General features: G+C 41.0%; 2 protein-coding genes across 3 annotated transcripts; both read left to right on the forward strand.

Annotated features, from left to right (window-relative positions):
• The first annotated feature begins 6,368 nt into the window (after positions 1–6,368).
• LOC144541922 (uncharacterized) lies at positions 6,369–9,325 on the forward strand. The gene is made up of 3 exons (XM_078287087.1): positions 6,369–6,644; positions 6,963–7,091; positions 8,709–9,325. The coding sequence occupies exons 1-3, from the start codon at positions 6,369–6,371 to the stop codon at positions 8,886–8,888; spliced, it is 585 nt and encodes a 194-aa protein (XP_078143213.1). The 3' UTR covers positions 8,889–9,325.
• A 536-nt stretch (positions 9,326–9,861) lies between these two features.
• On the forward strand, positions 9,862–11,033 carry LOC144541940 (uncharacterized). 2 transcript variants are annotated; one of them, XM_078287298.1, is made up of 2 exons: positions 9,862–9,990; positions 10,375–11,032. In XM_078287298.1, exon 2 carries the CDS (start codon positions 10,387–10,389, stop codon positions 10,963–10,965), a length of 579 nt encoding a protein of 192 aa, XP_078143424.1. In that variant the 5' UTR covers positions 9,862–9,990; positions 10,375–10,386; the 3' UTR covers positions 10,966–11,032. The 2 variants fall into 2 exon arrangements, with proteins under 2 accessions (XP_078143424.1, XP_078143425.1); XM_078287299.1 differs by lacking the exon at positions 9,862–9,990 and adding an exon at positions 10,139–10,248 and having other exon boundaries at positions 10,375–11,033.
• The last annotated feature ends 1,914 nt before the right edge of the window (positions 11,034–12,947 follow it).

Below are 12,947 nucleotides of genomic sequence, written 5' to 3' on the forward strand. Positions count from 1 at the left end.
CCGTTTTAATCAACTAGTGCAGTGCCCGTTTAAAACGTGCCTGTCCGGAACGGGCCGATTGCTGCTTGCAGCTTTCTCGAGAACCACGTGTGCCCGTACCGCTTGAGCCCCGCGGCTGCTGTCTGCTTGTTTGTTCAAAGTTTATTAATATTGAACGTGTCACGTGTCCACTGCGCATCCTTGGGTCCCCAGCAATACACCCGCCAAGTGTGAAGTAGATCTATGGTTTAAATCCAGACAGAAACTTCACCAGTGAGACTAAACTGCGCTTGAACCATAGAAGCAGTTTACGGCCTTCCATTGGTTGATTCTGCTACCAATGCTGCTTGTCCTAAGTTTTATAAGTTGAGTCATTACATTCATTTGCAATAGGAAATACGGTCAGATCATTCATTCAGTTTGTTTGTGATACGGGACATTCACTATTGAAACCACATATGTCATCAATCACCAAGCATGCCAATCATATCCCAGCCTCATCCCGAACTGGCCTTGTGTTTGATACCTCTGAACCCAGTGAGTGGGCATCAAATTAACCAGCAAAATTAAAGTTGTAAAATAAAAGCCCTCAAACTGCAAAGGGCCGTAGCATTAGAATCTAACTGGAAAAATAATCCGCTCACTCCATCTCTGTACATGGGATCATTGCTATCATGGTGTTATCCACTGTCTAATGTCATGTTCTAGCAGGTATGCAGCAAAGAAAAAGAATAGAATAAAAAAAGCTTTGAAAGGAAAACTTTAAAAACACAAGAACTGGTCCCATTGTAATGGGTCAGCATTCGCAGACCTGAAAAACTTGCATCTTGACTTGCAATTATGAAGACTTACAGTAAGACTTGACTTGCGACTTGCCCTGAAAAACTTGTGACTTGACTTGAGACTTGTCTCAAGTGACTTGAGACTTGACTTGGACTTGCACCAAAAGACTTAAAAACACCTCTGCTGTGTAATAGCTGGACCATAAACACCTGTAGCCACACACTAATGGTGACTGCTGTTTGAATAGATGCATCACTTCAATAACATTTAGCACACACACACACACACACACACACACACACACACACACACGTTATGGTACCTGTGGGGTGGGGTGGGAATAATAAACTCTGTTGAATAATTTGAATTGTATCAGTCTCAAATTCTCATTAATTATCTTCTGGATTATATTGTAATGTGTTTTTACATTAGCTTGCTCTCATGTGACTTGGTAGATGTGAAAATGTAAGTTAATGGAGCATTACAGATCCACAATACAATGCTAGTGGTCTTTAAACGAGAATGTAATATGTGTGCAGTCATGCACGTTTCATGTAGGATAGTTGGTTGTGTTGATCTTTACTCCATTGTTAAGATTTATGTAGTAACCCTTTTTTCCAAGTAGACACATTACACTGTAAAAGAAAAAATCTATAACTAATAGAGAGAAGGATGGTAAAAAAAATGTTTTAATTGTGTTCAAAACTTAAGCCTAAATATACTGTATCAAGTTTGTCAATTAGCATTTTCCTTTTTTGGTGAAGATGATTTAGTCTATCTTTTACTGTATTCAAGAAAGCTCAACAGTGATGCCAAAGTCTGTAGAATTGCAGGAAATGGATTTAAAATTTGTAAAATTTTCTGGGGGCGGGCCCCCATACCCCCCAACCGTCAGTTGGTCCCCCCAATGTTTTAGACACAATTACGCTACTGATATAGATTAACATTTTATGCAATGTAATATCAAATGTAATAAAATTTGTACTAACAACAATCACCTACACAAATTTAAAACAAAATAACAAACATTTTTAGAGACATCAGAGATAAAAATACAAAAAAATACTAACAAAGTGCATTGAGTTTCAGTCTTTTTAAACACAAACACAACAACATGTACACGTGTGCCATCATTCAAATGTAAAAACAGCCATGACCTGGCAAAACACTGAGCTGTCATAAAGCAGAACAGTTTCAGAGTTAGTAGATACACAGATGTCAAAACTTTTGAGCTACTTAAAAAGACAGCAGCAACTGGTAAAAGATGAACACACAGTGGTGGCATGAGTGACAACTTATTTCAGCTGTAAGTAGCCTCCGCCAGTTTTACAGTTTTTTTGCTTTGATCCTTGCTGAAAAACTTCTCGCCTCAGCGACTTGCCGTAAGTCGGTTTATAGGGAAGCTAGCCCAATGGTACACATAAAAATGTCCGGTGCTCTGACCATCCAGGAACATTGATTTTAATGGGAATGACCGCTCTATCCATTCAAGTTCTGTGGGCTCATCTCATCGTAGCTCTGCATCCAGCCGGTCTCCTTCCTCCACCTACTGTCCCTCATAGTTCTCAACAATCTGCTCCACAATGATCCTAATCCGCATTCAGCTGCCCTTGTCGGTCTCCATCCACCTGTGCAATACAAAGACATGTATACATACATACATACATACATACGTACATACGTACATGTAAATTGATGTGTCACAGTATTCACTTACTGAATTACTTTAATTTGGGCTCTAGACTCGATAGAATTCCTTTCGCAAGCACTGATTGTCATACTCTGTATGTGGTCATCCCTAAAATGGATTAATAAAAGCATCAGTGAGAATAGTAAATGCATCAGATCCATGAATACATGAGTTGCGCTTATAACATTTGACTAAAACAGTAGTGAAATAATGTCAGATACAGAAATATATAAACAGTCAAGAGCAAAACTGAAGAGCAAAGCTATTTCATAGGATTCAACAGTTTCAATGGCAAAGGCCCAGTAATTTTACTTTGTCGTTTTGAAATAAGTAGAAACAAAACTAGTCAGTATATGGCATAGTATATAGTTTGTTGAAATATCTACAGAGGTATCATTTCTTAGGGCAAACACTTGCCCTTGGTCATCACTAAAATGGTGAATAATGGAAAAGCCTTAGGCATCAGTGAGAATAGCAAATACATCCCATCCATCAATATCATATAACATGGGCTTATAACATTTGACAAAAACAGTAGTAAAATTATGTTGTTAAAAAAATGTAGTGTTTTGTTTTTCTCCCCTCACTCCCATGGTCATGTTTCATAGAATAACAGTTTCAACAGCAATGGCCCATTAACTAAACCGTATCATTTAGACCTTGCTAGTGTTGAGGAAAATCAGCAAAACTCGGGTTAGGAGTATCCAAAGTATGGCCGATTTATTGCACATGCATGCATGGAACAGTGTACAGAGCAAAAGGATCTCACAAAGTAGACTGCTGCTCTTCTGAGGTGGAGCAGCCAATTTCTACAGTGTAACAAACAAGAGCATCGCCTGGCCATCTGAGACCACTCGACTTTGCAAAGTGATAATTTCTTAGCAGCTTGAGAACAAAGACAGACTGTGAGGAATCGGGAGTAACACATGTCTGGTGATATTTTAACAAACGCGAGGTTGTTAGTTTGGATAGATGGTGAGATGCACGAGGAGATTAGGTTCAGAGGGGTCTTTAAAGTAAGGCCTTGTGCAAGCAGATAGCCAGGTGTTGCTCAGAGGTAAATTCTCAGCTTGTTAAAACTCATAGGTTTGGTCATCCCCTAATATGAGGTACATTTATCTAATTCATTGGTTTCATAATAATTAGTCTTTAGCTCATTCTTATTTGATCACATAGGTAAAACACTAGATATGATTAAAAGTTATGGTTTATTAGGTTCTGTCTATTTTCTATAATGAACCAGTAGTTATTCAGGCAGCACCACTGAATAAAGCGATAAGCCCTTTTCACCCAACCAAGTCTCAACTTGGCCTTGACAGGCTGTGATAGGACCCCCCCAGGGTCTATGTCACTCAGCCTGCCCAGGCGCTATATATACTGTCACTGACTGTCCTTTGGCACATCATTCAGCTCTTGAACAAGTGTCAGCGTGGCCTGAAGTACGAACTCTCACTCTCATTCGTAAAACCAGGGTTGTAGCACAACCTCAACGTTTTACTTCATTTCAAACTGCAGTTCCTACTATTGCCATACTGTATACGCCCAAACCTCACTGATCATGATGGCCAGCACCGCTGGAAACTATGGCAGCCCTAAAGCAGGCACCAGGGGCGTAACGGCAGAGGCCAGAGGCCGTCATTTCGCTGGTACAACGCACGGACAGCAGTGACAATGGTTACTTGCCTTTTTTCAGAATAAGACCGTAATTTCTAGAAATCCACAACACTCAAATGTTGACTGAAAAAACGTCTTTTTGCACACAAAAAACAAATAATTAAGCAACAAATTACAACTATACAATCTGTACAATGTTTTTCCATGTTATGAATTGTTATAATCATTTGGTTGAAGGTCCCCCTCTACATTTAATCAGAGACTTGCCATTTTTGGACTACATAGGCTACACAGATTAAACACTACACAGGTCACCTTTCATTGTATGTGCACATGTTATATGTCAAAACACTCCTACCGACCTGTACTTTCACTACAAACTAACATTTAGGTCCAAGCTGTTTAAGAAAAGTTATGGGTGGCCCTCAAAGTCAGCCACACTGTAATAATGTGACATTTTCTGACAAAACTGCCATCTATCTATCAGCGGCACTCGCCCTTACTCCAATATGGGCCTGGTGCTCTCTTAATGTAAATAAAGGCTACAGGCATTATGAAGTTTTACAGTAGATAGACAGATAGACTAGATAGGCTAGATAGATAGATAGATAGATAGATTTTTGTCCACACTGAGAGAGAGAGAGAGAGAGAGAGAGAGAGAGGGAGAGAGAGAGAGAGAGATGGAGAGAGAGATTACATCACGTTTTAGTTGGAAACACCCAAAACACAAAAATTTAGGGTGCGCCGTCAGTCTGCAAAACGAATGCAACGATAACGATACAAAGTAAGTATGTATTTTACAATATAGTTGTACTGTGGTCGTCGAGTCTGGCGAGTGTCATTGAAACTGTCATCTAATTACCAGTTGCAGCGATAGATAGATAGATAGATAGATAGATAGATAGATAGATAGATAGTAAGTTGTATGTAGTTGTGTGTATTTGCACATGACTTCATGCAGTGTGCGAACTACACCATGGCTTTCGGGGGAGCTCACTTTTTTTGTGGAGGGGGGTGCTTGCGCGTGCCTCGAAGGCAGCGGCAGCATGCCAACTATCCTGCCCCGCCCCCTTTTCCAAAGTACCGCTGGAGCGGACTGGCAACAAAAAGTGCCACTACTGGAACGGCAGGTGCCTCCATCATCAACCGGCAGCTGCCGCTGCCGCTAAGTGCAGTCGCCCTTACTCCAATATGGGCCTGGTGCTCTCTTAATGTAAATAAAGGCTACAGGCATTATGAAGTTTTACAGTAGATAGACAGATAGATAGATAGATAGATAGATAGATAGATAGATAGATAGATAGATAGAGATTTTTGTCCACACTGATAGAGAGAGAGAGAGAGAGAGATTACATCATGTTTTAGTTGGAAACACCCAAAAAAACAAAAAATTTAGGGTGCGCCGTCAGTCTGCAAAACGAACGCAACAATAACGATACAAAGTAAGTATGTATTTTACAATATAGTGGTTTAAGAACTGTGGTTGTCGAGTCTGGCGAGTGTCATTGAAACTGTCATCTAATTACCAGTTGCAGCGATAGATAGACAGATAGATAGATAGATAGATAGATAGATAGATAGAGAGATAGTAAGTTGTATATAGTTGTGTGTATTTGCGAACTATACCATGGCTTCCGGGGGAGCTCACTTTGTGTGTGTGTGTGTGTGTGTGTGTGTGTGTGGGGGGGGGGGGGGGGGGGGGGGGGGGGGGGGGGGGGGCGTGCTTGCGCGTGCCTCAAAGAGAGGACTGACTGACTTTTGTTGCAAAGAAACATTCATAGCTGCAAGCTTGTAGGCCTACTTGCTTCATGTCAGCACATCTGATATATAATAATCAGTTAATTGACCACATCAAACCTCCACACGGGTATCAAAACCAAACATCACAGTATGATACAATACGGCCAACTAAAGCAGGGCACAGTTTATGGCGCGCAGACTGAGTGGGACTAAGAAAGTTTTTTTTTCTGATCTTTGAGTTAAAGTGAGTGAAGTTTGATATTGCGCCGCCACGCTTCGATGGCAAGAATAGCATGCATGCCGGTATCTTTATTAAAGTGAATTAGTGATGAATCACCCTCATGCATGAATCATACATCAATAATAGCCTAATTTTACGCATGATCCATGATGATGAAGATACATAAAAATAGAAATGCATGGCAAAAATAGCATATTGTCAATATTTTAGAGACCCCCCATAATTTCACAATGTTTTCAGGGGAGCTCATGCTCCCCTGTAGTTCGCACTCTGACTTCATGACTCCCACATCTCCTTCATCCCTGCTGGCAGCTCTACAACATGAAGCTGCTCTCTGCTCTCCTCTCCGTCTCCGTCTGCCTGTTCATCCACCTGGCCGGTGCCAACTGGGCCCCCTGTCAGCCGGCTGAGTTCACCTATGGCTACAGCGTCTTCCTGAAGCGCCACCTGTCCTCTGATACCCCGGACAACCTAAACTATAATGACTGGGAGGCTTATCTCAAACGCCAGACAGACTGCGACAGGTCCCTCCAGTCCTTCCTCTCCCCTCCCGACAGAGACAAAGTGGAGGACGTCTGCACACCCACTGCAGGGAAGGTAAAGACAGAGAGTAGGCTATTGTCATTTTTTATGAATGTACAGCTTGCATTATTGTGTATTACTGTTTTTCTGCGCTCTTGCTGTCTTGCTTTTTTTGTGTTCCTGATCTCAACCCAGTGTTATTCTGAAAGAGAAGTGAACTGAGGGACAAAGTGTTACCTTATGTGTAAAGTGTATAATCTCCTGTTAATTTTAAAATCAGGCTTTCCGTGTAATGAAAGCCTTGGCCATGCACTGAAGTGATACTGAACTTGACCATGCATGCATTATTTATCATGTTGATTGGCCTCTTTGTCTGTCGTTCTTCTCCTTTAGCAACAGAGAGAGAACTACTGCATTAGCAAAAACAAGTTCACCTTCATCTCCGTCCAAAGTGAACTGAGCACCTGCATCGTCAAGAACGTTACCAGAGTCACCCAGCACATCATCCTGGCCTGCGACATGGTATGGTGGTGCATGTCTTCAGTCACTCAGACTCCAGCACATACAAGGAGATTAGAGATTGAGACTCACACTTTGCTCCTGTCAAGAGAAATTCTCAGTTTAAATATGAGTGATTCTCATGCCTGTAGGGGAGCCCGGGGATGGTTGTAACATGGGGTTAGTTGTAACCGCACCATTTCCACCAATCAGGGATAAGCTAGAGCCATATGATCACTACTGTACACATCCACTTCTTTCCTGATCTTGCATGTGCAGTTTCATGGCTATGTAAGCAAAACTGCAGATTTTACAGCCAAAAAACTGATTTTGAGATAAGAAAGTAATTTTTTGAACCAAGTTTATATCTTGATTAGCACTGATATTGTTGAAGCTAAAATGATAGAACTTGTATTAGATGAAACAATAGTCTTTCAAGTAAAATGTGATGCATTCCATCCATGCTAATCTCAAACCGTTCTACAACAGCTAGAAATATAATGGCTGACAGGGGTGGGGATAGTTGTAACTGTTGTGTTAAAAAAAAGTGTTACTGTGACTCATTATTAAACAGTTATGTGATGGAGCACCACATTTCAAGTCAATTAAGTTTGAATTGACTTGAGATTTCAGTTAATTTTGTGAAAAAGACAACTAATACATGTATGCACAGTTAAGAAATGTTACAATGGTTTAGTTCAGAAGGATCAGTTTAGTCAAAGACACACACACACACACACACACACACACACACACACACACACAGTGACTGACAGTCATGTTGTTCTTTAATGTCATACATTCTTCATTAGAGCTATTCTAATGCAAATTGTATAGTGTGGGCTCAATTTTTGCTTCTTTCCTCTAACCCCAGCTAGTATTACAACTTACCCCGGTATTGGGGTAGGTTGTAACAATGGAACTCCTTGTATTTGACATCAATTCATGAAGTCTGTGATATTATAATAGAGGTTGAAGTGATTGCTATTTGTAGCAGACAAATGTGGGCACTTTGTGTCAAAATTTGACACAAAGTGCCCACATTTGACGCAACATTTTTAACACCAAAACTATCAGTTATAGGGGCTGAGACAAAATGTGTTACAATCATCCCCAGTCTCTCCTACTTAAAGAGTAACTAAACCCCAAACCCAAATCTGTGTAAAGCCTGACATCTAATCAGGCTAATCTGTCAGCCTGACATCTAATCACCTGGCACCAAAAATCAGCCAATTGCAGATGGCAATTTCAGTAGCATACTTTCTACCATTAGATGTCAGGCTTTACACAGATTTGGGTTTGGTTACTCTTTAATTTGCGGAAAGAAGCCCTGAGGTTAGAGAGGTGGGCTTGTTATCAGAGGGGTATCTCCCGGGTGTGAACATGTGTAACTATATGGATGCAAAGTAGTTCCTTTCTGAAAAAGTATGTGCGCTCTGAGTTCATGACCCTCAGACCTATGAAGCCCAAAGAAAATCTGATGTGTAATTTCAAAAGACCCTGGTCATCACTCTGAAAATAAGGCTATCTTCTATCGGTTGTTACTGTAAATGGCTTTTTTGCCATGCATTGACTGTTCAACAGTGCTTCTTTGTTCATGCCCTCTCTTTCTTCCTCCCCTCTCTGTGTCTCTGTAATCAGGTGCATAACGTGTGCCGTCCAACCCAACTGGAGGAGAACAAAGGGCACCTGGAGCCCAGGGAGCAGGACGCAGACTGTGTCAAACCCACCGAAGACCATGGCTTCATGATAAGAGCTGCAGACAGGCTCTGTCTGCTGCTCACTCTGCTGGGACTGGCCTTCTGCTACTTAATGGGCTAAACATGGAAACGGAGGTCAGGGGTCAGGATGGGACTTACAGTATTATACAGTATTATCATTGTATCATTTCTCTTCCAAAGCAGACTGGGGAGTGTTACACAGCACAATACTCTGTAGAGCAAGAGAGAGAGAGAGAGAGAGAGAGAGAGAGAGAGAAAGCCAGGAAAGAGACACTGAGAGGAAGCTTTGTGTAGTTATATTTTGCTTCTGAAAGTGAAAAGGTTTCATTTGAGGATTTTGGATTTTTGAAAAAGGATCCTGCAACAGTATTCTTGTCTGCTCATAATTACTTTATTTGATTACTTTATCTGCCATTGTTATTATACTCATTTTGTATTTACTTGTATTTACTACTTGTATTAACTGTCTTTTTTTACTTAATACAATCAATTATGCATGAGTGCCGTAAGGAAAAATATATGTTTTCCCATATTTAGTCTGATTAAACTGAATGAAATACGCATACCAAACTGCTATCTACAGTATCTATCTATCTATCTATCTATCTATCTATCTATCTATCTATCTATCTATCTATCTATCTACTTGTCTGTCTGTCTGTCTATTTATCTATGTAGTTCACATTTAGTGTGATGTAAGAGAATAGAAACCTTATATGAGTCATCATTCCTGTGGTTTTAATAGTTAAGAGATATTCCAAGTGATTTTCCAAAACAAAGCTGTCTATAATCAATGAAAGATATGAGTTGAAGTGGGAGTAGGCTCGCTTAGACTTGCCAATGACTCAACTAATAAAAAAGGGACAATAGACCATTAAAGGCACACAAACAGCAGCACACCCACACACACACACACACACACACACACACACACACACACACACATTCACAAACTGAACATCCAAAAATAATCCCACACTGTAACTGGAGCCCTACCCTTCATGATGCTTGTGCTAAAGCACACCCATGTGGACAGAGTTATATAATGCTACTCTAGGCAGACAGCTTAGGCCACGCCCTCTCACACTAACAGGAAGTGAAAAAGTAGAAGTGTGACTTCAGGAGGCAAGAAATATCTCACAGCTGGAGCCCTCAGATCAGTTACAGCACACAGAAACCTCCGCTGCTGCTCTCAAAACAAGGTAGGGAAGTTCTCTTGTCTATCAGCTGTTTGAAAATGTGCATCCACCAGACTGTCTTGCTTTCATAGTTTGCATGTTAAAACGTGTATGGAGGGCTGTGGCATTTCAAAGTCCTGCTGTGTGTGCTTAAGTGAATGAGTCACTGAAAGTGGGGAAATGTCTATAGGGACAGTGGGAGTTGTAAACTTTCAAAGAATACAACGCCTGTTTATTGGATTATATGTTTTATAATACCATTTAAGACGGTGAAACAGAGAGGTATGTAATAGAGGTTCAGGCAGAAGTACTATGCATTGACAGAGGCGAAAGACTATAATATAATAGGACTAGAAATAAGGCAAATGTGATCATACTGATGACCTTGTCGTCTCTCTTCCGCTCCAGGAATCCTGAGTGATGGCCAGCCTCGGGGCTCTTCTGTCTCTCTCCATCTGTCTCTTGCTGGGCCACCAGACGCTGGCTAAGAATGACGCTCCCTGCCAGCGCTCCAAGTGGAACAATGGCTTCAACACTTTTGTCAAGCGGCACATTCGCTCCGGAACCCCCAATACTCTGGATAAGAACGACTGGGAGAGGTACATCCGGAACAACGGGGGCTGTGACAGACCCACCCAGTCCTTCCTCCACCCCAGCGACCTGGACAAGGTGAAGGCTGTCTGCTCGAGCCGAGGGGGGAAGATCTACAAGGAGAACCTGTGCGTCAGCCAACAGCGCTTCACTTTTGTAACAGTGAGGAGTGAGCAGGGGACCTGTGGGATCAGGAGCATTCGTGAAGAAAACAAGTACCTGATCCTGGCCTGTGAAGAGCTGGACAACCAGTGCCTGCCGGTCCATTTTGAGGGGAACCCTCAGGATATAAAGCCTGACAACAACGCCAGGGGCTGCCAAGACCCACAGAAGGCTAAAGCTCCCAGCTTTAAAATGACCTGGCTCTGGTTGTTGTCCGTTCTTGTTATTATTATTTATGGCCACTAACTGTCCTTGTACTAAGTACTGTACAAAGTACAGTAAGTGCTATTAAGTACTTTGTTAGACCAAGTGCAATCGTTCTCATGGTATTTTTTTTTTTTAATTAGAGGTGTAGTAGTGGGGTGGTAGTAGTAGTTCTTAGTAGTGCTTTTGTTTATGGTGTGAAATCAAAGCATTAAAAACATCACCAGCATATCATCCAAATTTTTGAATTTTAGATAATTTCAGAAAAAAATGTATTTTTTTGTAACGTAGGTTCCTTCTGTGACGTGTCCTTGTGAATTCAGTATTCTGCTGCAACTGTACGCTGAGATCCTGTAACATATATGAGAGATTGTTCACAGCTGCAAGGTGCCCCTGGATAGGCCTACCGCAGTTTCATGTCCCATTTCATTTTCATTTCATGTTCATTTCTTCAGCAGAACCGCAATCTTTGCAGGAGTTATGGGTAAGGGTCGGCGTGTATTTGGGGTCTCATTTCTATGGGGATATCATCAGCTTTGGTAGTACAGTCTGGCAGGTTCAGTGCCTCAGTCACAAGTAGCATCTTTTGATGACAAGTGATCAGGTTTCAGGATATCCGTTTAAGTGTTCATAAATGGCCTACTGTTATGTAATGTTTATAATCAAATTGCTCAAAATTGGTGTATTCATCTGTCTGCTATGACAGTGCATGCATTTATGAGAGATAGTGGGATAGGGCGGGGTTAGTGTTCTCATGGCATTTCAAGAAAATTACATTTACATGTTAGTGGAGCTTATATAATGTTGAGAGACAAATTTGCAGCATTCACTGTTTTATGTATATTTTACATTTAAAGAGCATAAATAAAACCACTGAAAGAGGAATTTCATTTGTATTTATATGAGTACTCACAAATGCATTAAAGTATCATGTATTAAACTGAATTCTGACCAACATATTTACACTCAGGTCTTTCCATGCAGTCATTTCTACACCAGTTTCACTCCAGGGAAGTGACAAAGTGAAGCAGATCTCTGCGATCACAGGGTGTGCAATCTTACTTTACAGGTTTACAGTGCTAAATCTAATAATGCACGTACTAGTTGCCCAATGTTTGGCACAGAGGACTGTAACATCTGCGTATTGGCAAATGACATGAATAACACGTGAAAATATGATACTCTACCTACGTATCTTTTTTATTTCGTTCATATTTATTTGCACTCCCTTCTTTTATGGGTTTCTAACACTACAAGGCAGATGGACTCAAGACAACAGGTGAGAGGCAGACTGGGGAGTCAGATGGTGGCAGGGCAGCTAACGTACCTTCATATTCATCATGCAAGGGAAAAAAATGATTTAGTGACTTTATCTTAAAATCTATCCAATGAAGATTGTTACATTTTGTTCAGAGTCTTCAGCTTGTACTATTATGATAGAAATATAATAAGATAATAGAGTATTAATCACTAAGATATACTGTATATAGGCCTATATATATTTTTATATTTAGCACAGGCAGACAGAAATGCAAGAGAGATGAGGGGGAGAAAGAAGAGGACAGTGAGACAAAGACAAGAGATGGAAGCAAATATAACAGATGATTAAAGTAAAGGAAGAGATATAACAACGTCGACAACGTGTTAAGATATAACAACGCCGCATTGCTGCACTCCTAAAACACAGAGATTATTCCACAGACTGTTTGACACTGTAGATGCCCCTTTTTTCATTTGAGCACCTGCCCCTGAGAACTCTCTGCACGTCCCTGGAGACACATTTTGGATTTAACCTTACAAAATTATAGGAATACCACATGGGAAATCTGTTTTAGGGTTCATCTTCCTTCAAGAAATGTACTTGCCCCATACGACTTAATCCCTCTCTCTTTGCCACAGGAACCACAGGAAAAGATAAAGAACCCAACCATGCTATGCCTCAGTGAGCTCCATCATTAATTTGGCATTTCTCTCAACCACTCACACACACACACACACACACACACACAGAGTTCCAGTTTTCC

This window comes from Centroberyx gerrardi, chromosome 12 (genome assembly GCF_048128805.1).
Source record: "Centroberyx gerrardi isolate f3 chromosome 12, fCenGer3.hap1.cur.20231027, whole genome shotgun sequence".
Lineage (NCBI taxonomy): Eukaryota > Metazoa > Chordata > Actinopteri > Beryciformes > Berycidae > Centroberyx > Centroberyx gerrardi.